Source organism: Myotis davidii, unplaced genomic scaffold (assembly GCF_000327345.1).
Source record: "Myotis davidii unplaced genomic scaffold, ASM32734v1 scaffold458, whole genome shotgun sequence".
NCBI classification, from domain to species: Eukaryota; Metazoa; Chordata; class Mammalia; order Chiroptera; family Vespertilionidae; genus Myotis; species Myotis davidii.
Genome location: NW_006289819.1, coordinates 3,034,176 through 3,061,004, shown reverse-complemented (window position 1 = coordinate 3,061,004; position 26,829 = coordinate 3,034,176). Strand labels below are relative to the sequence as shown.

At 41.2% G+C, this 26,829-nt stretch overlaps 1 protein-coding gene across 3 annotated transcripts in view; it reads right to left on the bottom strand.

Annotated features, from left to right (window-relative positions):
* The window catches only part of ST3GAL3 (ST3 beta-galactoside alpha-2,3-sialyltransferase 3), a 150,423-nt gene extending 123,895 nt beyond the window's left edge, over positions 1–26,528 (bottom strand). For all 3 annotated transcript variants that reach the window (XM_006762621.2, XM_015563191.1, XM_006762622.2), the window contains exon 1: positions 26,386–26,528. In XM_006762621.2, the coding sequence (XP_006762684.1) occupies positions 26,386–26,500 (115 nt within the window). In that variant the 5' untranslated portion in view covers positions 26,501–26,528. The remainder of the gene's footprint in view (positions 1–26,385) is intronic.
* Between the last annotated feature and the right edge of the window lie 301 nt (positions 26,529–26,829).

Genomic DNA, 26,829 nt, shown 5'->3' with positions numbered 1-26,829 from the left:
GTCTGTGTCCAAGGAAAATATATATATTTCTTTGGCTAATCTCTTCCTATCCCCCCAAACCTTCCCCTCCCCTCTAAGTTCTGTCAGTCTATTCCATGCATCCATGTCTCTGGACCTATTCTGTCATATCATAATTTCTAATGCCTTGACACTAACCCTCTAAAAGAATTATATATATTTCCATCATTTAACTGTTTGCCCATAATCAATACTTCATTGTAAATTTGTGCTCATATAAATATAGCTGTGGTGAATAAAATTTGTGAATATTTTCTTAAATCAACTTAAAAAAATAAATTCCCATGTCAAAATGTGCTTTAAAAAGAAGACATTAAGGAACTAGATAATGTGACATAACAACATGATGGTCACATTTTTAGAAGTTCTTATCTGTCAGAGAGGCATACTGAAGTATTTAGAGTTAAAATGACATGATGTCTGGGATTTACTTTAAAATCCAACGTAATTTTAAAAACCCAAATAATTTAAAAAAAAGATATGAATTTCTGTGGGAGCAGGGCTTGGATTATTCACATGTGCCAGAGACCCTTGGACAGGATAAGAGTCTTAAGTCATTTGCCATATGACATTCTTTCCTTCATCTGGGAAAAAGATGTACTTGACAGGCTATAATTAAAAGAACATGGTACCATTCCCTTCTCAAGAAACAACTTCGTTTATGAAAAAGGGAGGGAACAAAATAAGTTGCTCAACCAAGTTTTTATACTGTCATGATAAAGTATGTATACTTATTACTTTGCTATATTTCTATTTTTAAAGAGGACCATACACCTCTCAGTATGCATATTGAGAAAGGAAAAGTTATAATTAGTTGTCATCACTGCCATTCATCTTAAGTATTAAGAGTGGAAGGCATGGAGAGAAATGAAACACATCCCTGGTGGAAATGTAAAATAGGAAAGCAGCTTTGGAAAACATTCTGGGAGTTCCTCGATAGGTTAAATATAGTGTTACCACATGACTCAGCAACTCTACTGAGACATAAAAATGCTACAAAAACTTGAACTTTAAATGTTTATAGCAGTTTATTCAGAATAGCCAAAAGGTGGAAGCAACCTAAATGCCCATCAACTGATGAATGGATAAATAAAATGTGGTATATCCATACAACAAAATACTATTTCACCATGAAAAGGAGTAAAGTATTGATACATGATTCAACATGGATGAATCTTGAAATATTATGTGAAACAAAAGAAGCTAGTCACAAAATGCCACATATTGTATGATTCCATTTATATGGAATGTCCAGAATAGGCAAACCTATAGTCATGGGGGTGTAATCTGCAGCACTGCGTCTAGTTAATAATATTGTACTGCATATTTGAAAGTTGCTAAGACAGTAAATCTTACCTTTTGCGACAGCATGGATGGACCTGGAGAGTATTATGCTAAGTGAAATAAGCCAGTCAGAGAAAGACAAGTACCATATGATTTCACTCGTATGTGGAATCTCATGAACAAAATAAACTGACAAACAAAATAGAAACACATGCATGGGTTTGGATTTGTGGCAGGCCCGTCCTCCTGAGTCTCTCATAGTGCCCCATGCCAGGGCAAACCATGGCCTTGAACTATTGTCCAGCCTCTGCCTACAGGCTAAAGACAGTGAAGCAGGTTGCACAGTGGGAAAAAATAGGTAAATATAGAAACAGACTCATATAGAGAACAGACTGACAGCTGTCAGACGGGAGGAGGGTTGGGGGGTTGAATGAAAAAGTAAAAGGATTAAGCAAAAAAACAAACAAACAAATAAGAACTCATAGACACAGACAACAAGACAGCACGGTGATTACCAGAAGCGAAGGGGTGTGGGGAGGTAGAAGAGGGTATAGGGGGGATAATGGTGAGGGAAGGAGATGTGACTTGGGGTGGTGAGCATGCAATGTACAGATAATGTATTACAGAATTGTACACCTGAAACCTATATGTTAATAACCAATGTCACCCCAATAAATTCAATAAAAACATTTTAAAAAATTATATAACTATGTGTGGTGACAGATGTTAATTAGACTTATTGTGGTGGTTATTTTGCAATATATAATATGAAATCACTACACTGTATAAATGAAATATAATGTTATATGTCAATTATACCTCAATAATAACTAATTAAATGAAAATATAAAGAGGTGGGGGGGCAGGGGGCTGTTACCTTAAAAAAATAAGAGTGAAGTCTGGTCACCACACCTCTAAGGAAACATGGACCCCTATGGTCATGAGGCTAACCATGGACAAATCTCTTTTATCTTCCCCTTGTGAAGTAGGTGGAACTTGACTGCTTGATTACTTTTTTTTTTTTAATGAAAGCAAGAAAGAAACCTCACCAGGAGAGAGCCATTCAGCAACTTTTTTTATTTTTTTTATTTAGGGCTGGACGATCAGAATAGAGTTTCAGCTAATCTTTGACTTAGATTCTCCTATACCTATACTGCTGTGACCTCTCAAGACAACGTTGCAGACTAGAGGTTCACAGATGTGTGATGTTTAGCCTACAAAGTATATTAAAAATCCTACTATTCCCTCTCATGGCACCTCTAACTTTTTTTTATTGCAGATGTAACTGAGTATTTAGTTGTGTTTCATGCTTGTTCCCCCATCTAGATTAAAAACTCCAGGTGACACATACGGTCTTTTTCACTACTCTTCATTTAGCACAGTACCTGACACAGCAGACACTCAATAAATATTGTTGAATGATAACAAATGAGTGAACAAATGAAGTGGAAAGGGATCAGGAAACAGGCAATCTTTAGGAGACAAAAATCCTCCTATGCCCTTTCTCGCTGTGAAAGAAAGGACCACATGAGTTGGCATAGAGTTACTACAAATAGTTAGAAGCCTGTAGGTTTGGCATATCCGCAGGATGCTGGGTCCTGCCACCCGTGAGGAGATAATTAATTCACTGCTTTACACAGGGCTTTCCCAGACTTGGCCTTTACTATTCTAGTCCTTTCGCTGGCCCCTCTCCTAAAATTCCATTTCCCGATCTCAATGCAAAGGTCCTGCACCTGCCTGAGCAGTGCTGTGTGCGTGTGGCCCCCAACACCCGCGCACACAGCGAGGCGCAGCCCTTTGGAAACCGTCACTGCAAAACTCCACAGGGAGCAGAACAGAAAACAGCTTTGATTTTTATTAAAGTCTATTTTAAGGTATAGAGTTCCATTTTCTCAGTAAAACCAGAATGAAAACATCAAAAAAGTCAGAACTGGGATCACAACTACATTATTTTATATTTTATCAAGGATTCAGTATCATCATATACAGTCCATATTAAAATTTACCCGACTGCCCCCAAATGTCTTTTTTGTCTTTTCCCTCATATCTGGATTCCAATTAAAGTTCAAAATGGCATTTGGCAATTTTGTCTCTTTAGCCTTTTAGTTAGGAACAGCCCGCCGCTTCCATTTTTCCTCGTGTCTCTAACTCCCCCCCGCCCCCGAGTTTACGGCAGCTGGCTTATATTTGATTATTTCCTCATGATTAGATTCAGGTTTACATTTGTGACACAAACACTTAAGTGATGAGTATTTCTTGTTGCATCACATCAGAAGGTGTAGAACAGTGGTTCCCAAACTTATTTGGCCTACCGCCCCCTTTCCAGAAAAAATATTACTCAGTGCCCCCTGGAAATTAATTTTTTTTAAATTTTAATAGCAATTAAACAGAAAGATATATGTATTAATGTTTCTACCTTTTTCGTAAAATATAGTAAAGAAAGGTGTAAATTAGAAACATTGAAGTTTGAAATTATGAAACTATTTATTGAACTCAGAATAGAAAGGTAATACAAAGAAATTTAAAACAAATGCACCTGTGGCCATCACCGCCCCCCTGGATCGCTGCAGTGCCCACCAGGGGGCGGTAGCGCCCACTTTGGGAATCACTGGTGTAGAAGTGACAGATTACCACATTGATGATGTTAAATATGGTCTTTTGGTTGTGTTAACCCTCAAAACATCTTCCCCCTTGTAATTAGTAAGTTAATAATTAAGTATTAATACAAAAATTTTAAGTTAATTTTCTTAGTGTGATAATGGTACGTGGCTATGTAGGAGAATATTTTTATTTTTAGGAGATGCAAGTTGGGATATTTATAAGAAAATGTCAAAAACTGCAACTTACTTGCAAATAAAGAATACTTGAGCAACTCTCGTTACCCACAAATGTGATAACCTAGATGAGATGGACCAATTCCTTGAAAGACACAATGTGCCAAAACTCACATAAGAAGAAATTGACAATCTAAATAGGTCTAGATCTAGTCAAGAAATTGGATAAATTATTAATAAAATAATAATTGAAAACAGAAAGTGCCAGGCCCAGATGGGTTCACTGGTAAATTCTACTGAACACTTAAGGGAGAAATTAAATTAATTCTCTATAATCTTTCAGAAAACAGAAGCAGAAGGAATACTTCCCAATTCATTCTATGAGGTCAGCATTACACTAATGCCAAAAATATACAAAGAAAACAACAGATCAATATCTTTCATGAACATATAGATATAAAAATCCTCAACAAAATATTAGCAAATTGGATCTAGCAATGTATAAAAAGAATTATACACGACAACCAAGTGGGACTTATCACAGGCATGCAAGACTGGTTCAACATTTGACAATAAGTTAATGTAATCCATCACAGGCTAAAGAATACAATTATATGATCACATCAGTAGATGCAGAAAAAGCATTTGACACAATCTAATACCCAGTCATGATTTTTAAAACCTTTGTATAAACCAAGAGAAGAACTTCCTCAACTTGATAGATAATTACATACCAAAAAAACCTACTGATAACATCACATAATTACAAAGAAGCTAGAAGCTTCCCTTCTAAGATCAAGAACAAGGACAGGATGTCCCCTCTCGCCAGTCCTTTTCAACATAGTACTAGAAGTACTAGCTAATGCAATAAATCAGGAAAAGGAAATAAAAGGCATACTGATAGGGAAGGAAGAAATAAAACTGTCTTTGCAGATGGCATGATCACCTATGTAGAAAATCTGAAAGAATTGACAACATACACACACACACACACACACACACACATACACACACACACACACAAAACAACTCCTGGAACTAATAAGCAATTATAGCAAGGTTGCAGAACACAAAGTTAACAGACAAAAGTCAATCACTTTCCTATAAACCAGCACTGAACAAATTAAATTTGAAATTTAATGCACAATATCATTTACATTAGTACCGCTCCCAAATGAAATAGTTGGGTATAAATCTACCAAAATATGTACAAGATCTAGATAAGGAAAACTACAAAACTCTGATGAACAAAATCAAGGATGAACTAAAGAAATGGAGACATAGATATTTCATGTTAATGGACAGGGAGACTCAATATTGTCAAGATGTCAGTACTTCCCAAATTGATCCAGGGATTCAAGGCAATCCCAGTCAAAATCCCAGCAAGTAGTTTTGTTGACATCAATAAACTGATTGTAAAGTTTATATGGAGAGGAGAAGACCCAGAATAGCCAACACAATATTGTGAAGGAGGCCTAAGTTGGAAGACTGGCACTACCCAACTTCAATTCTTACTATAAAGCTACAGTAAAATCAAGATAGTGTGGTACTGGCAAAAAAGTAAACAGATGGATAAGAGGAACAGAATAGAGAGCTCAGAAATAGACTCAAATAAATATAGTCAACTGATCGTTGACAAAGGAGCAAAAGCAATAATAATATGGAGAAAAAGATAGTCTTTTCAAAGAGTGATGCTGGACCAACAGGACACCCAAATGCAAAAAAAAAAAAAAAAAAGATTCTAAAGACAGGCCTTACACCTTTCATAAAATTAACTCAAAAAGGGTAACACAAAACTATAACATTTTTAGAAGACAGAGGAGAAAACCTAGATGATCTTGGGCATGGCGGTGACTTTTAGATATAACACCACAGGTATGATCCATGGAAGAAAGAACAGATAAACTGGACTTCATTCAAATTAAAAACATGTCCTCTGTGAAGAGAATGAAAGACAAGCCACAGTATAAAAGAAAACGTTTGTAAAAGATAAAGAACTGTTATCTGATAAAGAACTATTATCCAAAATATACAAAGAACTCTTAAAACTCAACAATGAGGACAAAGACAACCCAATTTTTAAAATAGGACAAAGACCTTAACAAACACAACTGACTTAAAGACCTCATGAGACAAGATATACAGATGGCAAATAAGTACTATCTATAAAAAGGTGCCCCATATCATGTCAAAAGGGAATAGTACATTAAAACAACAACGAGATACTATGCACTTACTAACACGGCCAAAATCTGGAACACAACAAGACCAAAAGCTGATGAGGATGTAGAGCAACAAGAACTCTCATTCATGGCTAGTGGGAATGCAAAACGATACGGCCACTCACTCTGAAAGATAGTTTGGCAGTTTCTTACAAAACTGAATATACTCTTACCATATGATCCAGTGATCACATTTCTTAGTATTTATCCAAAGGAGTTGAAAACTTATGTCCACACAAAAACCCACACACGGATGTTTATAGCAGCTTTATTCATAATTGCCAAAACTTGGAAGCAACCAAGATATTGTTTAGGATGTGAATGAATAAACTGTGGTACTGCCAAACAACAGAATAAATTCATATAATAATAAATGCTAAAAAGAAATGAGCTATCGAACTATGAAAAGACATGAAAGAACCTTAAATATACATTGCTAAGTGAAAGAAGCCAATCTGCAAATGCTACGTACTATAGGACTCCAATATATGACATTCTGGAAAAGGCAAAACTATAGAGGTAGTAAAAATATCAATGGATCGGGGAAATGGGGGAAGAAATTGATGAACAGGTGGGGCACAGAGGACTTTTAGGGCAGTGAAATCACTCTGTATGATACTATAATGCTTTTTTTTTTTTATTAGACACTAGAGGCCTGGTGCACGAAATTCATGCGGGGGGGGGGGGGGAGGTCCTTCAGTCCAGCCTGCACCCTTTTCAATCTGGGACCCCTCAGGGAATGTCTGACTGCCAGTTTAGGCCCCAGGCAGACATACCTCTCACAATCTGGGACCGCTGGCTCCTAACCACTCGCCTGCCTGCCTGCCTGATCGCCCCTAGCCACTCTGCCTGCCTGCCTGATCACCCCTAACTGCCTCTGCTTACCGGTGTGGTTGCCCTCTAACTGCCCCCCTGCCAGCCTGGTTGCCCCCTAACTGCCACCCTGCCGGCCTGGTCGCCCCCTAAGTGTCTGGAAGGAAGTCGGATGTCCGGAAGATGTCTGGTCGACCCGGTCTAATTAGCATATTACCCTCTTATTAGTATAGATTTCTCCAAAACCATAGAATGTTAACACCAAGAGTAAACCCTAATGCCGTGGTCGGCAAACTGTGGCTGGCAAGCCACGTGTGGCTCTTTGTTCCCTTGAGTGTGGCTCTTCCACAAAATACCACGTGCGGGCACGCACGTACAATGTGACTGAAACTTCGTGGCACATGAGAAGTCGGTATTTTGTGGAAGAGCCGCATGTGACTCGCGAGCCGTGGTTTGCCGAGCTGCAGTTTGCTGACCACTGCCCTAATGTAACCATGCACTTTGAGTGATGATGATGGGTCACTGGAGGTTCATGAACTGTAACAACTGTACCACTCTGGAGGAATGTAAGAGTGGGGGAGGGGGTTCATGAGCATCTCTGTGCTTTCCCTTCGGTTTTGCTATGAACCTAAAACTGCTCTAAAAAAAAGTCTTAAAAATAAAAATTCTGCAACTTAGTTTCAAATAATACAGAAAAATGTGTGTCTATCTATCTGCCCAGATAGATAGATAGATAGACAGATAGATAGATTGATAGATAGATATACAACAATGTGGCAAAACCTTAAAATGTTAGAGACTCCAGTTGAAAGGACTCTGACATTCACTGTACTACTGTTCTTTCAACTTTTCCACAGGTTTGTAATTTGTCCAAAGCAAAAGGTTGAGGTGAAACAAATAAAAAGGATTAACAAAGCCCTAAGACCAGAGCATGCAGGGCAACACTGAGATGCTGAAGTCTGAGCCAAAATCTCTCCACTCTTTGGGGAAAAGAATGTAAAAAATCACAGGTAGCCCTAACTGGTTTGGCTCAGTGGATAGAGTGTTGGCCTATGTACTGAAGGGTCCCAGGTTCGATTCCGGTCAAGGGCATGTACCTGGGTTGCGGGCACATCCCCAGTGGGTGGTGTGCAGGAGGCAGCTGATCAATGTCTCTCATTGATGTTTCTAGCTCTCTATCCCTCTCCCTTCCTCTCTGTAAAAAATCAATAAAGTATGTTTTAAAAAAAAATCACAGGTAGCCCTGGCCAGTTTGGCTCAGTGGCTAGAGCATCTGCCTGCAGACTGACGGGTCCTGAGTTCAATTCTGGTCAAGGGCACATACCTCGGTTGCAGGCTCCATCCCAGGCCCTGGCTGGGGCTCGTATGAGAGGTAACCAATCGATGTCTCTCTTACATTGATGTTTATCTCTCTCTGTCTCTCCCCGTCCCTCCAATTCTCTCTATCAATTGAAACATATGCGTGGGTGAAGATTAAAAAGAAAAATCATAGGCAGGATGCAACCAGAAGTCAAAAATATAGCCACTAGAGTTAGATTAGATGTCAATCTACAGACTGCGGTCACTGAGAAGGCACTGACCTGTAGTTAGAACACTTAAGCCCCGTCTTCTTCCTCCTTTCTCACTTCCATTTTCCTACTTATGAGAGCATGCAAAACTAACGCAGAAACCCATTAATATAGTGGTTTTTAAAAAAAATAAAGGCAGTGTTGCCCTGACTGGTTTGGCTCGGTGAATAGAGCGTCGGCCTGCGGACTCAAGGGTCCCAGGTTCGATTCCGGTCAAGGGCATGTACCTTGGTTGCAGGCACATCCCCAGTAGGGAGTGTGCAGGAGGCAGCTGATCGATGTTTCTAACTCTCTATCCCTCTCCCTTCCTCTCTGTAAAAAATCAATAAAATATATTAAAAAAAATAAAAATTAAAAAAATAAAGGCAGTATTAGCCAAAAGAGAAAAAAATATTTCCCCATTTTTTCAATCTATTGACCAACTGCACTAAAGGAAAGTAAAAATCATTAAAATAAAAAAACACATAGAATAGGAAGGGGCACAGAGAATGTTGAGAAAGAGAAAGGCGTAAGCAATCAGAAAAGAAGGTTGGTTCTGTCAGAGTTCTATGTTTCAGGAAGTCTGTGTGTCAGGAGCAAAAGTGCATACACACAGAGGATAAAAACCTGGGCTGCCTCTGCTAGATATGCTCAGTTTCAAGTGAGCTGACTTCTATATTCCTTCTTTTCTTATTTTTTCTTTTAACTTCCACGTCCGTGGGGGAGAGAAAAATAACGTCCCAAATCTAGGAGCACACACCTTGAAAGCGGATAATCTTCTGTAAAAGAAGAAGTGTCCATTTGTCTAAGAAATCAGTTTTCCTGAAATTAATGGTATAATCATCGCAACTATACCATTAGCCTGGAGGGTGAAGTACTACACTCACATACACAAAACACACAGCCACGAAAAAATGGCCTACAAAGAGACACCCCAAACTCTTTTTTTAAAAAAAATATATTTTATTGATTTTTTTTTTACAGAGAGGAAGGGAGAGGGATAGAGAGTTAGAAACATCGATGAGAGAGAAACATCAATCAGCTGCCTCCTGCACATCTCCTTCTGGGGCTGTGCCCACAACCCAGGTACATGCCCTTGACCGGAATGGAACCTGGGACCTTTCAGTCCGCAGGCCGACGCTCTATCCACTGAGCCAAACCGGTTTTGGCCCCAAACTCTTAAGGATGGGATATATAACTTCTCTATTTTATTCTGTATATTTATTTGTTGAAGTTATTTAAATGAGCATGCATTCATGTCTAACTAATTTTATAAGGCATTGTATCTTATAATTTCAGACTATTAATGCTGTAGCATATGTTACACAATTTTAAAAACTTTTAAAAATGTGATATCTACATCAATGTGACTCATTATATACAAAAAGGGGGAAAGACAAGACATAGGAAAAAGTTCAGGATAAAATAAAATGAAAATTACCTCATATTGCCTCTGAACTTTAGGTGTTTATTCTAAAACGAGCCTTATTTTGTAATGGCTCAAACACAGTTTTATTAAAAACTATAATTTCTGAGTTCTGGGCTAATTTTTAGGTCACTGAATCAAAAATGATTTCCAAAAGGATACCACCCAAAAATCTTCCTTATTTAAATATAAATGATTTCCAAGAGTCTATTTTATATATTGGGGGGGGGGGGTTGTTTTTTTTAAAGAAAGAGAAACATCGATCAGTGGCCTAACACACGAGCCCCCATTGGGGATCAAACCCACCACCTCTTCATGTACAGATGGCTCTCCAATCGAGTCACACTGGCCAGGGCAAGAATCTGTTTTATAACATATAGAAAAAGGTCTCTAACTTGTGTTCTAAACCAATCTATTTATTGCAGATATAGTTCAGCACTCATTTTAGATATGATATATTCCAAATTTTTATGTATATATAAATAAGTGCACATACTTATTGCTCAAGCACCAAGCGGCGGCTGTCGGCCCCCATCACCCCTAAGTGCTTCACCACCTTCCCCTGCTCCTGAGGGGCGATCAGGGCAGCAGCCACCGCTCACACCCGCTGATAGCACTGCCCTGCTCGCACCTGCTGCTGGCGCTGGGCCCCAATTGCTCTGCGCAGTCAATGCCATCAGCGCGTGGGAGTGGCAGCACTCAGAGTGGGGCTGCAGGGGACCATGGCGGGAGGGGCCCAGTGGGGGTGCGGAGGATGGGCCGACCCATCCCTGTGCCCATCTCAGCTTCGCAGCCCACAGTTCCTTTCAAGGTGCACAAATTTGTGCACTGGGCCCCAAGTATATAAATAAGTGCACATGCTTATTGCTTAAAAGGAAAGAGCCAGGAAAAAGTGGAGGATGGAAATGTCGGAGAGAACTGATGTTTAGAGACAATTAAATGAGGGACAAAAGAATTCCACTGGACTTGACCACTGGAAAAAACTGGGAGGGCGAAGACCTGATTGAGGCAGTCAGGGATGCAAAGCACTGAAATGCTGTGGATGAGAGCCTTGTGACTGTGACAGACGGGGCTGCCAGGACAGTCTGAGATCAGAACATGAAGGGCTTTCTACGGCACAAGAGGAAGTTCCTGACACTTCCTGCTAGAGAGCAGAACTCAGAGCTTTTGGCTCTGAGACTGAACTTCACTTGATTTAACATCCCAAGGACTTGGCGAAGTATCCGATATTCAGAAATGTTTGCTAAATTGAATAACTTATTCTCCCTTCTAAGCTACAAGAACAAAACAAGTTGTTGTCAGATGCTTTGTTTTTAGTATTAACAGTCAGCCAGTAACTTCTCATTCCTATTCTCACTTCCAAGATAGTTTCTTTTTCTCCAGTAACTGTCTAGTCCTTTTATATTCCCCATGCCAGCCATGCTAGACTTTCCATAGTTTTCCAAATATGCCATGTTCTTTCACACTTTGTGCCTTTGCCAAAATTGCCCCTAATTTATGTGTTCTAAGCCAATCTATTTATTGCATATATATATTTAAACACTCATTTTGGATATAAAATATATTCCTAATTTTTATGTATATACTAGAGGCCCAATGCATGACATTTGGCGGGACGGGGGGTCCCTCAGCCAGGCCTGTGCCCTCTCGCAGTCTGGGACCCCTCAGGGGGTATCTGACTGCCAATTGAGGCCTGCGGGGGGTAAAGCAGGCCTAAGCCAGCAGTCGGACATCCCCCGAGTAGTCCTTAGCACTGCCACAGAGGTGGGAGAGGCCAATTGAGGCTCCCGCCACTGCTGCTGCCCTCGCCAGCCATGAGCCTGGCTTCTGGCTGAGCGGCGCTCCCCCTTTAGGAGCGCACTGACCACCAGGGGGCAGCTCTTGCGTTGAGCATCTGCCCCCGGTGGTCAGTGTGTGTCATAGCAACCAGTCATTCCACCGTTCGGTCGATTTGCATATTAGCCTTTTATTATATAGGATAAGTAAGTGTGCTCTCCTGCACTCCTCTTTATGCTTCTCTACTCAGCTCACATAACCCCTCCACCGAGCAGCCTCTCCAGGCATTCTCTCCATCCCCGAATTTCCCCAGTTGGTGAAATACCGGGGCAGTTAGTATCCCTACCGCCCACGTTCTGTCTCATCCGTACTCCACTCTGCTGCCAGTTATCTTCCTAAAATGCAAATCTGACCACATTCGTTTCCTGCTCAACATGCTTTCACCAGCGGCTTCCGTCTGGCACAAAGTCCAAACTCAGCATTCCATTCAAGACTGTCTCCTGGCTCTTTTCCAGGTCCTTACACCTTTATTCAGGGGATTCTTTCTGCCTAAAATGCACTTCTCACCTATTCATTCATACTTCAAGTCCAGGCTTGGGAGCCTCTTCCTCTACAAAGCCTTTCCTATACCCATCCCCTAACACTGCACTTCAAGATCAAATGACCCACTCCTTGTATAACGGTACCAGTCTTCCCTTCCTACGTGCCCCACAATCCCCTTCATTAATTTTTAATTATGGTATTTACTTTATTTTTAAATATTAATTAAGGAAGACTGTAAGATTTCAGTGTTTTTACAGGAGAGCAGGGGCTCTTTAGAAGGTTAGTGAGCACTGTCCAACAGCTCTACATCCCTCTGTCTTAGCATATGTAACATTTGGAGCACTTCTTTTTTAAACAAATCTCATCAGATTATAATTCCTCAAAAGTAGGGACTGAGGCTTAGTTCTGATCTTAAGAGACTAGTACAGTAACTACCTTAATAAGTATAATTAAGTGGCAGTGAAATGAACTTCGCTGAGGAAATAATAAAGGACAGTTTTGAATTCTAGGTACTCAAATAGAAATTCCAGAAGAAACTTCTGTGTTCTGGTCATTCTCCTCCACACAGAAGCCCAGAATTTCCACCAGGCATCTCCATTAAGTGGAAGGACCTTCAATGGCCCTGCTGCATCAAATATGAACCTGCACACCAGACACTGAGGCCCTCGATGCCTGCCTCCACCCTCCCTCTCCCATCTTCTGTCTCACTACCCCTCACCCACACCGTTCTTCACGTCACTCTCAGCGATACTTGCTTCAGAAATACTGCCAATGTTCTACTTCTCTGGAGTCCCTTCCCCAGGTGCCCAAATGCCACACCCCACCTGCCAGGGTCCCTGCGTCAGAGCCCCTCTTCCCCAAAGGCTCTCTGGATTTCGCTTCTTCCTTCTGATCTCTGACACACTTCATCTGGCCCCGTCTCACCCTTGGCTCCTTCCTGTGAGCCTCAGCGTTCAGTGTGCAAACTTCTCAGGCCCCGGCCCTCCCTCCTACGTGCCCCACACGGCCCGGACCAAAGCTGAAGATGTAACCAGCTGACACTCAGCAGCGCTGCCTGGGTGGTATTTACATGAATCCCCGCAAGCAGCTTTCAGTGCTATGTACATGAGCATTTCTTTGTAGTCCCTATCTCACGGCCACCTCCGTGTCACCACGAGGAAGACAGTCCTGCTGGAGCTGAGGAAGAGAGAAGACCTGTTTTTATAGCCACGTGACGGATCAGAGGCTTTGCAATTTTCTTCAGTATCACTGAAAATAAACATAGCCCCCCCCCACACACACACACCTGAAGTTATTTTGCCTTTTTGCCTTTCCTGAGCTAAGAATTCTTAAGTTTTCAGTTCTTTAATACTCTGTTCCATCCCTTCTCTCTAGTAAAATTTTGCTTTCCCCAGTCTGTTAAAATACCCCCAGGTAAAGAAAACCATAATATTATGATGGTGGAAATTTAAATATGTAACTCTGGGAAATTAAAAAACATATAGTTTTGAAGAGTCTTTAATTCATCAGAAATGATGAAATCTGGCCACCACAAGGGTATAATACTGTAGCAACGAGGGTCATATTCCTTCCTTCTCCTCCTGATCACACTACTGCTCTAGTAGATCCCCAGGGGGTAGGAAGGCCCCGTGACTGGGGTCTGGTCAATGAACCATGGTTTGCAAGACATCACCTGCAGGCCTGGCCCAGAGAGGCCCTCTGCGTATTCTCCAAGTTCTCGCCCCTTTCTCCTCTGTGCGCTAGATCGGAGGACCCAGTGGAGGATTCAAGGCCCTAGGAGTGGGCGGGGTGACCAGATGGAAGGAATCTGTGTCCCTGAACGTATGAGGTGGAACAGAACTCCTTCCCCAACCCCCACACATCTGCACTAGACTGTGACAGGAAAGAAAGAAACCTTCACGGTCCGGCCATTGGCATTTTGGGGGTAGTCTGTAACAGGAGGGAGCCAACCCTGACTGAAATGACATTATCATGAATTCTTAAAGTTAAAAATAACAATTATTCCTACGTTTTACTTACAAGCAACTCTGTCTACAGCGATCCTTGGTTACGCCACACGAGCCATGTTACTGTTTTCCCTTCCAGGTGACGTGGGCACAGTGGAAGCTACAGTGTGCCCCTCAGATTGGAAGGACCGGTCTGCTGCTGGGATCAGCGCCAGCCCTTTTCAGGAAATGCCTTGGCTGAGACAGCTGTCTTGCCCAGAGTCATGTCTTTCCAGGGTGGCCTCCTCTACTGACTAGTGGTGTCCAATGACAGGTCAAGGAGAAACTCCCGGTATAAAGGCACAGCCCCCTTCCCCTAACTCAGAAGGACTAGCTGGCCCCACTTCACATCCCTGCGGGGCTGGCTGAGACCTTTCGTGGGGCTGAATCCCAGTCCAACTTGTCCTCTGTACAATCATGCTTCCTTCTCTTCCTTTCCCATCTGTTTCCTTGCAGGATCATTGGTCCCAAAACCACTCCCTAATAAGCTTTCCACACTCTAATCTCTGTCTCAGAATCACTTCCCTATGACCCAACCTGAGACAGGCACTGTATCCTTGATGCAGTATCATGTTACCCAACTCTGCCTCAGTATATGGCACCAATCCCAGCTTTTCCAATCAAACATGAACATATGCAAAATCACACTGGGATGGAAGCTTAAAAACTGAGGCTCTCCAGAGAAATTCAGAATGCATTAGACTATTAAAAGACCAATGCTTTGCAAGAAAATACATGAGACCACATTTTGACAGCCCCTTTGAGAAAGGGAGCTTTGAAATTATCCCAACGATAATATGACCACCTTGCTTGTCATCAAATAAAGAAATTATTAAGTATATAACAAAGAGCCATGTAACAAAAATTACTGAGGATCTGTTATCCATCTGTGCGGGTACCTGGTATTACAATTAGGGCAGTTACTTCCTGCGTGCTCACCACAACACGGTGCTAAGAGCTTTACACGCACTCACTCATTAAATCTTTCACTCGTTCTGCAGGTGATAAAACTCAGGTTCAAAGAGCAAATAAACTACCGAGTCACAGACTAGGACTCAAAGCCAGAACAAGTTTACTCCAAAGCCTCAACTCTCTGGTATGTCTTGCACATTGCAATTATGTCTTGCATAGTTAAGTTCTGAGACTGTTCAAGTACTGTAACTAGTTCACTAAGTAATTTGCAAGAAGGGAGGGAGAGCAAAAGGCAGTATCAGGGTATCCCCCCAAAAAGTGTACAAACACTTTGAATAATTATAAAGGCAGTGCTTATTAAAATACAATTCATTTTCAAAATTGCGCTATCAGCTGTTCAAGTGTGTATACATCTTTTGGGACGCCCTTTATGTAATTCCAAAATCTATGTTCTCTCCTTCACCTTGCTATTGCTTCCACTGGTGACAGATAAAGGTGCACATGATTTAATGAATGAGTTAAAGAACAATCCCATACAGGACTTTGCCAGAAGGAAGATACGCAGCACAAGCCTGTCCTGTGGCAATCCAAAGGTTCTTCTGCCCTCTTGTGGCTCCAGGCGACTGCTACATAGCAAAGCACTATTAAAAAGCTAAAATACCATATAAAGGCACTTGGCAGTCAGACCAAAACAGCAGGAGGCAACTGTGATTGGCTCAAAATGGAATAAATTTAATAACGTAAAAATCTGATTTTTCCACTTTTCCGTGCCAACTATTGCTGGTAATAAAAAAGCTCATAATAAGAATAAGAATACTGGAGCTCAAAGAAAAAAATCAGTATTCTGCAATGGTAATAAAGAATACTAACCATGCCCTAACCGGTTTGGCTCAGTGGACAGAGCGTCGGCCTGCGAAGTGAAAGGTCCCAGGTTCGATTCTGATCAAGGGCACATGCCCGGATTGTGGGCTCCATCCCCAGTGGGGGACTTGCAGGAGGCAGCCAATCCATGATTCTTCTCTCATCATGGATGTTTCTCTCTCTCTCTCCCTCTTCCTTCCTCTCTGAAATCAATAAAAATAAATTTAAAAAATAATAACCAGCTATATGTATTCAGAACAATGATAAAAATTTAAAACATTTTAAACCCCAAACAAAACTCCTGATCCTTGCTTTCTACACATAATATAAAGAGTGTCCCCCCAAATGTATACACATACTTTGAATGATTATCAAGGTAGTGTTTATTAAAATATACTTCATTTTCAAAATCGAGCTACCAGCTGTTAAAGTGTGTGTACATTTTGGGGGGACACCTTGTATTTTAGAAATCTTATCCTATCAGCATATACAGAGCCTCCTCATTCTTCAGGTGCAGAACACCCCATTGGATAGCTGAACTTGGCCCCTACTGATGAACAGTAAAGTTACTTCCAAGCTTTTGTTATTAAAAACAATGATGCGCCCTGACCAGTTTGGCTCAGTGGATAGAGCAGTGCGTGGTTGCGGGCACATCCCCAGTAGGGGGTGTGCAGGAGGCAGCTGATGGATGTTTCTCTCTCATGGATGTTTCTAACTCTCTATTCCTCTCTCTTCCTCTCTGTAAAATATCAATAAAATATATACATATATATAACCAATGATGCAACAGACAAACAAAAACTGCTGCAGTGAGTGCTACTGTACATAGATCATTTCGCAAGTACCCAGAAATGCCTGCAGATGAATTCCTAGAAGTGGAAATGCTGGGTAAAGGGCGCACACATGCCCTCGCATTCCTTCCTTTTTGAGACTTCTTCCTACGACTTTCCCTCTCTCCCTGGCTGCTCAGGCTTCTTAAAAGTTTAAGAACCACTGCCCTAACCCGTCTTGCTCAGTGGATACAGCCTCAGACTGGGGACTGAAGGTTTCCGGGTTTGATTCTGATCAAGGGCACATGCTTGGGGTGCGGGCTCAATCCCCAATGTGGGACGTGCAAGAGGCAGCCGACCAATGATTCCCTCTCATCACTGATGTTTCCATCTCTCTCTTCCTCTCTGAAATTAATAAAAATATGTATTTTTAAAAGTTTAAGAACCACTGTTTATTCAGGGTGACTTTCAAGGAGTGACCACATGCTGCTCACCCCTTAGTTGGTAGCTCCCAAAGATTTGATCCTTGTCCTCTTTCATCCTGTATCCTCTCTCCCAGCTATCAGTTTTTTCCTTGCAAAGTTATTATTTCTGGGTATTATGCTTCCAGAGTTATGTTATATACATGTGTGCAAATCCTATCCTATATATTAAAAGGGTAATATGCAAATTGATCCTAACAGCAGAACAACTGGGAATGACTGGTCACTATGCCACACACTAACCACCAGGGGTCAGGCGCTCAATACAGGACCTCCCCCTGGTGGTCAGTGCGCTCCCACAGGGGGAGCTCTGCTCAGCCACAAGCCAGGCTGATGGCTGCCAGCACAGCGGTGGTGATGGGAGCCTCTCCCGCCTCCTCAGCAGCGCTAAGGATGTCCGACTGCAGCTTAGGCCTGCTCCCCGCTGGCAAGTGGACATCCCCCAAGGGCTCCCGGGCTGCCAGAGGGATGTCTGACTGCCACCTTAGGCCTGATCCCCCAGGGAGCAGGCTTAAGCCAGCAGGTGGACATCCCCTGAGGGGTCCCAGACTGCGAGAGGGCACAGGCCAGGCTGAGGAACCTTCCCGAGTGCACAAATTTTTGTGCATTGGGCCTCTAGTACATATATAATATATATGCCTGTGTATGTACAAATATGAACATACATATACAAGACTTCCCCCCTTTTTATATAAATAACTAGAGGCCTGGTGCACAAAATTCATGTACAGGTAGGGTCCCTAGGCCTGCCTGGTGATCAGGGCCCATCTGTGGGGCAATCGGGGGGGTCCCCGCTGGCACCCGCCTTGGTTGGCCTAGGGCCTGTGGGCTGTGGGCAGCTCTTGCATTGAGAGTCTGCCCTCTGGTGGTCAGTGCGCCTCATAGCAACCGGTTGTTCTGCTGGTCATTCTGCCATTTGGTCAATTTGCATATTAGGCTTTTATTGTACAGGATAGCATTTCCATCTCAAATTGAAGCAGTTTTAACACATTGTATGCAGGAAACGTATTTATACGTTTTACGTATTTATACGCTCTACCAGTGTAGTAGAGCGCAGGGCACGTATTAATACGTTTCTTATAGACTAGCGGTAGAATGCGGGTAACGTATAAATACGTAAACTAAATTTATCGTAATTTTACTGAACGTTGCCATTTGCGCAAAAAATTAGCAAAAATGGCTTGTGCCACCTGTTAGCGCGTGATAAAAATGACCCGCAAACAATGTGTTAAGGGGATACCTCCAAGCAGCAGCCATCACAGGAGATAAAATTGTGGTCCAAAACATTTTCAACCAATAGTTATTTGCCTGACAATTGGAGTGAACCCGAAGGAGGAGATCAGATTAAAAGGACTATCTGCCCTGGCCAGTGTGACTCAGCTGGTTGGATATCGTCCTGTACACTAAAAAGTCAGGGCACATACCCAGGCGCAGGTTCAAACCCTGGTCAGGTCGCATGTTTCTCTCTCACATCAATGTTTCTCCCTCTCTCTCCCTCTCCCTTCCTCTCTCTTTAAAATCAATTAAAAGAACAAAGAGTAAAGCACCCCCCCATCCTCTCTCTAAAATCGATTTAAAAAATTTTTTTTTTTTTTAAAGAAGAAAGTATTGTCTCACCCTGGCCAGATAGCTCAGGTTGTTTAAAGCGTTGTCCCGAACACCAAGGTTGTGGGTTCAATCCCTGCTCAAGGCACATGTAAGAATCAACCAATGCCCTAACCCCAGGGATTTCTCTCTCATCGATGTTTCTATCTATCCTTCTCCCTTCCTCTCTGTAAAAAGTCAATAAAATATAGTTTTTTTTAAAAAGAAAGAAAATGCAAATCAAGTCCAATTTAAAAAAAAAATCAACCAATGAATGCACAAGTAAGTGAAACAACATATGTTTCTCTCTCTCTCTCTCTCTCTCTCTCTCTCTCTCTCTCAAAATGAGTAAATAAAAAATAAAAACGTATTGTCTCCCACCCTGGCCTACTATTTCAAAAGGTCTCGGAAAGTACCCACAAATTAATTCAAGAGCTAGAGGAAGTATGGAACAGAGGTCAATAAGTAAAAGATCAGAGTCTAAATATGATCTTTGGCAGCTGTGGTTAGCCATGTAGGAAAAATTTTTGATTTTACTTTTTTTTAATGAAAGTTTTTTTAACTACATAAGAGTAAAGAGAAGAGTGTAATGAGCCCTGTCCTAGAGATTAAACAATTATGCAAAACATTTTGCTACTGGCTTCCTGGTTTTATTTCTTCATTCTCTCCCCTTCCTTCCCTGGCCCCTCCTTCTTTCTCCCTCTCTGTTTTTTGGCTACATAGTTTTAACAAGTCCCTGACATCATGCTGTTTCATCCCTAAATAGTTCTTCTGGTCATAATTATAAAATACATTTTCTTACATGATCCCAATATCATTATCACATCTAACAAAGTAGTAACTTCTTAGCTCAGTCCACATTCATATTTCACAATTATTTTGAAAAATCTTTTTACAGTAAGCCTCTTAAGTTTTAATGGAACTATATAGCCAAAGAAATTCCATACCAGCCAGCAATAGCCTGTGACTATTCAATCTTAACAGAATTCCCAGTCTCAAACCCCCACCAACAGGAAATGAACTGCTCAAGTTGTACACTTCCAGGAGGGGCATTCCTCCCAGGGCTGGCCTGATGGCCCACCCTGACGTGGCCTTGGCAGGTAACAGTTAAAGAAGAACCATCCTATACCCTTTAGTTTCTTCCTTCTAGCCCACCAGTCCTAAATGACCAGGAATCTGCTGTCTCCACAGATTTGCCTATTTTGAACATTTCATACAATACACGGTCCTTTGTGACTAGCTTCTTTCACTTAGCATAATGTTTTCAAGCTTCATTCATATTGTAGGACATCAGTATCTCATTCATTTTTTATTGCTGAATAACATCCCATTGTATAGACCAGCGATCTTCAACCGTTTTCATCTCACAGTACACATAAACTACTAAAATTCTGCAGCACACCAAAAAATATACTTCTTGGCAATCTGACCCAAAAAAAGCATAATTTTGATTCAGTTACACCAGACAGCTATTGTTGTGTTGGCTGTTCTCATTTTTTTATTTGACAATCTAAGGGAAAAGAGATAAAAATAGTAAAGTATTGCAGGTTTTAAAAATTCTTGTGGCACACCAGTATGCCTGCCATGGCACACCAGTTGAAAATCGCCGGCAGACATACCACTTTTATTTATCCCATTCATCAGTTGGTGGACTATTGGGGTATTTACACTTTTTGGCTATTAGGAATAATGCTTCTATGAAAGCTCACATACAAGTTTTAATGTGGACACATGTTTTCATTTCTCTTGAGTTTATATACCTAGGAGTGGAACTGCTGGGTCAAATGGTAACTCTGTATTTAACTTTTTAAGGAATTGCCAGACTGTTTTCCAAAATGGCTACACAATTTTACATTCCCACGATCTGGGTATGAGGGCTCCAATTTCTCCACATCCTCGCCAACACTTGCTATTATCTGTCATTTTTATTATAACCACTCTAGTGGGTGTTAAGTGGTATCTCATTGCAAATTTGCATTTCCCTAGTGACTAATGATGTTGGACATCTTTTCAAGTGCTTACTGACCATTTGTATATCTTTGTTGGAGAAATGGCTATCCAGGTCCTTTGCCCATTTTAAAAATTGGATTGTCTTCTTATTGTTGAATTGTAAGAGTTATGCCTTCTATTCTTTCCCATTTTTTCCACTGAGAATAAAAGGTTGCTAACCATCAAAAAGAGCATTGATTGTTTTTTCCTATAGCAAAAAGTAACCACCAGAACTACTTTAAAACCGAACCAAATCCATCAACAACAGCTTCACTTCAGTGACTACTGTTCTGAAAGTCATCCTATTCAACAACAGCCTTATTCATATAATTGGAAATTCACAGCTAAAGGTCAACCAATCCCTAACACTCTCACTTCTGAAAGTCCCCCAATCCCTGAACTCCACTTTTTTGAAGACTCAAGAATACAGTGGTTCTTAGATTTCTGGTATTAGACCTTTTCACACTCTTAAAACTTACTAAGGACTCCAAAGTGTTTGTGTATGTGGATGAATGATTTTATTAATACTAGAGGCCTGGTGCACAAAATTTGTGCACTGGGGGGGCGGGCAGGGAGTGTCCCTCAGCCCAGCCTGCACCCGCTCCAATCTGGAACACCTCGGGGGATGTCTAACTGCTGGTTTATAGGATCAGGCCTAAACCGGCAGTCGGACATCCCTCTCACAATCCAGGACTGCTGGCTCCCAACCGCTCTCCTGCCTGCCTGCCTGATTGCTCCCAACTGCTTCTGCCTGCCAGCCTGATCACCTCCAACTACCCTCCCCGGCCAGCCCGGTTGCCCCCAACTGCCCTCCCCTGCAGGCCCAGTTGCCCCCAACTGCCCTCCCCTGCCAGCCTGGTCGCCCCTAACTGCCCTACCCTGCCAGCCTGGTCGCCCCTAACTGCCCTACCCTGCCAGCCTACTGAACGTTGCCATTTGCGCAATAAATTAGCAAAAATGGCCCGCGCCACCTGTTAGTGTGCGATAAAAACTACCCGCAAACAATGTGCTAATTGCCCTCCTCTGCCAGCCCAGTCACCCCTAACTGCCCTCCCCTACTGGCCTGGTCGTCCCCAACTGCCCTCTTCTGCAGGCCTGGTCACCTCTAACTGCCCTCCCCTGCTGGTCTGATAGCCCACAACTGCCCTCCCCTGCTGACCATCTTGTGGCTGTGGGCGCTGCCATCTTTGAGGGTGGGGCATTCAATTAGCATATTTCCTCCTTATTGGCTGTGGGTGTCGCCATCTTTGAGGGCAGGGCAGTCAATTAGCATATTCCCTCTTTATTAGATAGGTTTTGTTATATTGAAACATTTTAAAAGTATGAATTCATTTAAAATTAACAATAGAGCCCTGACAGGTTTGGCTCAGTGGATAGAGCATTGGCCTGGGAACTGAAAGGTCCCAGGTTTGATTCCGGTGAAGGGCATGTACCTTGGTTGTGGGCACATCCCCAATAGGAGGTGTGCAGGAGGCGGCTGATCGATGTTTCTCTCTCATCAATGTTTCTAACTCTCTATCCCTCTCCCTTCTTCTCTGTAAAAAGTCAAAATATATTTTAAAAAAAATAAATAAAATAAAATTAACAATAGAAAAAATAACTTTTCTAAAACAGAAACAGTAGGAAAGAGTAGTTTTACATTTCTGCAAATCTCTTTAATTTACAAATTAATAAAAGAAATTTGGATTTTCACCAGTTTCTAATTCAATCTGTTGTAAAACATCTGTTTTGACTATGCACTCAATGTAGGAACAGTTAACTATATAAAGTAAACATTGACAAACAAAGGGAGAGATTGACAGTAACACCCCACTGACATCAGTGGATAGATCATGCAGAGAGAAAATTAAGGAAAGAGCAGTTTTAAATGACACATTAGCTCAAAAGGACCTAACAGGTAATTTTAGAGCATCACCCAAAAGCAATAGAATAAATCCTTCTTTTCAAGTGCACAGAAACATTTTCCAGGACAGACTGCATGTTAGGCTGCAAAACAAGTCTCAATAAATTTAAAAAGACTAAAATCTATCAAGTACCTTCTTTGATCACAATGATATGATACTAGAAATCAACCATAAGAAAATTGAAAAACACATGGAGGCTAAATAACAAGCTACTAAATAATGAACAGATTAAAAATGAGATCAAAGAGGAAAATAAACATCCCTGAGACAAACCAAATTGAAAACATGATCTCAAAAATCTATGGACACAACCAAAGCAGTTCTGAAAGGGAAATTCATAGCAATACAGACCCACCACCTTGAGAAACAAGAAAAATCTCCAAAAAAAAAAATCTTACCTTGCATAAAGAATAAAGAAGAACAAACAAATCCAAAGTAAGTGGAAGGAAATAATAAAAATCATAGTGGGGTAAAAAAAAACAAAGGAGAGACTTAAAAATAATAAAAAGATCAATGAAACAAATAACTGGTTCTTTTAAAAGATAAACAAGATTGATAAACCTTTGATCAGACTCATCAAGAAAAAAAAGGGCCCAAATATGTAAAATCAGAAATGAAAGAGAAATGACAGCCAACACCACAGAAAACAAAGCATTATTAAAAAAAAATACTACGAACAATTATATAACAACAAATCGGACAATGTGGAAGAAATGGATAAATTCCTAGGACTGTACAATCTTCCAAGACTGAATTAGAAAGAAACAGAATATCTGAACAGACCAATAATTATAAAAGATCAAATGAGTAATCAAAACTCCCAACAAATAAGGGTCCTGGACTAGATGGCTTCAAAAGAGAATTTTACCAAGTGTTCAATGAAAAATTAATACCTATCCTTCTCACCCTGTTTGATTGCTCCGTGGTTAGAGCATCAGCCCATGGACTGAAGCGTCCTGGGTTCAATTCCTGGTCAAAGACACATACCTTGGTTGCAGACTCATCCGTGCCCAAGTCGGGGCACATGTGGGAAGCAACCAATTGATGTGTGTGTGTGTGTGTGTCTCTCTCTCCCGTTCCTCCCTCCCTCCTACTGTCTCTAAAAACAAAACAAACAAAACACACACACACACACAAACTATCCTTCTCAAACTATTCCAAATATTAAAGACGAGAAAAGGCTACCAAATTATTTCATGAGGCCAGCATTACCCTGATAACAAAGACAAAGACACTACAAAAAAAGAAAATTATAGGCCAACATCCCTGATGAACATAAATGCAAAACTCAACAAAATATCAGCAAACTTAATTCAGCAATACATTAGAAAGATTATATACCATAATCAAGTGGAATTTATTCCTGGGATGCAAGATTGGTTCAATATCCACAAATCAATGTGCTACACCACATAAACAAATTAAAGGATAAAAACATATGATCATAATAATAGATGCAGAAAAAGCATTTGACAAATTCCAACAGCCATTAACTGTGTAACATAGATAAACTAATGAAACTAAATACTTCAGTTGCTCAACTGGAAAATAGAGATAACAACAGCATATTCATATGGTTATAGTAAGAAGTAAATTAGCCAAGGCCGGTTTGGCTCAGTGGATAGAGCGTCGGCCTGTGGACTGAAGGTTCCCGGGTTCAATTCCGGTCAAGGGCATGTGCCTTGGTTGCGGGCACATCCCTGGTGGGGGGTGTGCAGGAGGCAGCTGATCAATGTTTCTCTCTCATTGATGTTTCTGACTCTCTGTCCCTCTCCCTTCCTCTCTGTGAAAAATCAATAAAAATATATTTTTTAAAAAAAAGTAAATTAAATAAAATTAAATGTACGAGGCCTGACAAACAACAGGTCTTCCATAAAGTTAGTATCTTTCTTAACTTCTCCAGCAAAATATTATCTAATCCTTGATTATGTCTTCTACAGGTCAGTAGCTCTTATCGGAAATAGAGACCCCCATCCCTTGCACATGTTTCCATCTATTTTATGGATACAGATTAATTTATCCATTATGGCTACAGACAATGCCTCTAACCACAGACTTTTGCCCTGCACTGATATAAACACTCCTTATTGGGGGTAGTCTCCTTGATTTTAAAAATAAGTTGGGACACAAATTTAAGTAAACTCCGGAAACACAAAGTAATTACTGGTAATTATAAGCTAAGCAGTTAAAAGGCATTTAAACATTCCATATAAAACAATAAAAGATATAACACTATATTTTAAAAATTGGCTTGCAACTGCTTCAGTAGTTTGGGCCATGTGAGAAATAAGTGAACTACTTCATAGGAACAGTTCCCATGCTAAGGTCTCAACATGAGGCCAACTGTCAGATGCCTCTTGCAACTCATTCTAGCTTTTTTAAAAAATATATATTTTATTGATTTTTTTACAGAGAGGAAGGGAGAGAGATACAGAGTCAGAAACATCGATGATGAGAGAAACATCGATCAGCTGCCTCCTGCACATCTCCCACTGGGGATGTGCCCGCAACCCAGGCACATGCCCTTGACCGGAATCAAACCCGGGACCCTTCAGTCCACAGGCCGACGCTCCATCCACTGAGCCAAACCGGTTTCAGCTCATTCTAGCATTTTAACCTCATATTGAGAGACTAACTCTACTCTCAAGTGAATTCTACACTTTTATCAGGTAGATGCTTGGGAAACTAAAACTACTTTAGAGAAGAGACATTGACTAGGAATCAGAACAGACTACCTGGTATTTCCTGCACAAGCCTTCAGACCAAAGAACCAAAAGGAAAACTACTTGTGTTCAAAAAGAGAATGTGCAAAGCTGGTGTTGCTCAGTGCAAACCTTCAACGGCAAGCCTAAACCACAACACAGGCAACACGGGGTGAACGGAAACCAAGTCCGAAGGGTTCGGGCAGGTATACAGAACATGCTGGGTGACACGTGAGGCCTGAGGTACAAATGGAACAAAGGGATGAGGAGTTATTGACTGGAAAGCCAGCACAAGTTCAGGACCAGCAAAGGCTACAAAGATGAAGGAGACAGATCTTCTTTAGGGAAATAAAACAAAGACAATATTAAATTGAAAATTCAAGGAAAAGATAAAGATGAAGTTTGAAGGGCAAAAGAAAACCAACTTCACTCCCAAGCCCTAAGGCAATAAATGGCCAATGGGAGCAGCAATACACTACAGTCATTAAGGACAACATTCAAGGACTAGAAGTACTAGTACAGTTCTAGTTTTTATGGAAAAATAGCACTTTTTCACTGGGTTCATATAAGAATTTGCCATGGCATGCAGTTGTTGTTTTTGTTTGTTTGTTTGTTTTGTAAGTTCTTAACTTACAGTAACAAAAGTAGTCAACTTCCAAGCCTAAATCCCAGAAATGGTTAGTTTACTCCCACTGCCCATCTCTGAAGAATCTGAGAACATTGCAGCTACGTGAAAACCCCATCGCTGATCTGCAACAGGCTTTTCGGGGGATAGGCGAGTGACCATACTTACTGGAGTCCTCCCACTGGAGAAAATGTAGCTTCCATGCAGAATAATACAAAAACCCCAGGACCAGGAAAAGGCAGAGGGCTAGCAGCAGATTGCGCACAAACACCAAGAGGCCCATCTTCACATGATTTACAATTTCCTACATGACCTAAAAAACAAAACCACAAAACAAAACCAATTGAGGTCTTAAAAGAAAACGCAATCATCTTACTGATATACTCCACCTTGAAGTAAGTCTTTATAGAAGAATTTTCAAATGAAGAACCTGGAATTACCAGTAAGTTCCTGACACGGCACGTTCCCACCTGCTCATCCGTGTCTTAGGACAGCTTCACCAGTCACTCAGCAGTCATCTGCGTCCTGTCTCTCCCTCATTCCTGACATCCAGTCAATGACCAAATTCTGGTAACTCCAACCTCCCAAATAAGTATCAAATCATATCCCCTC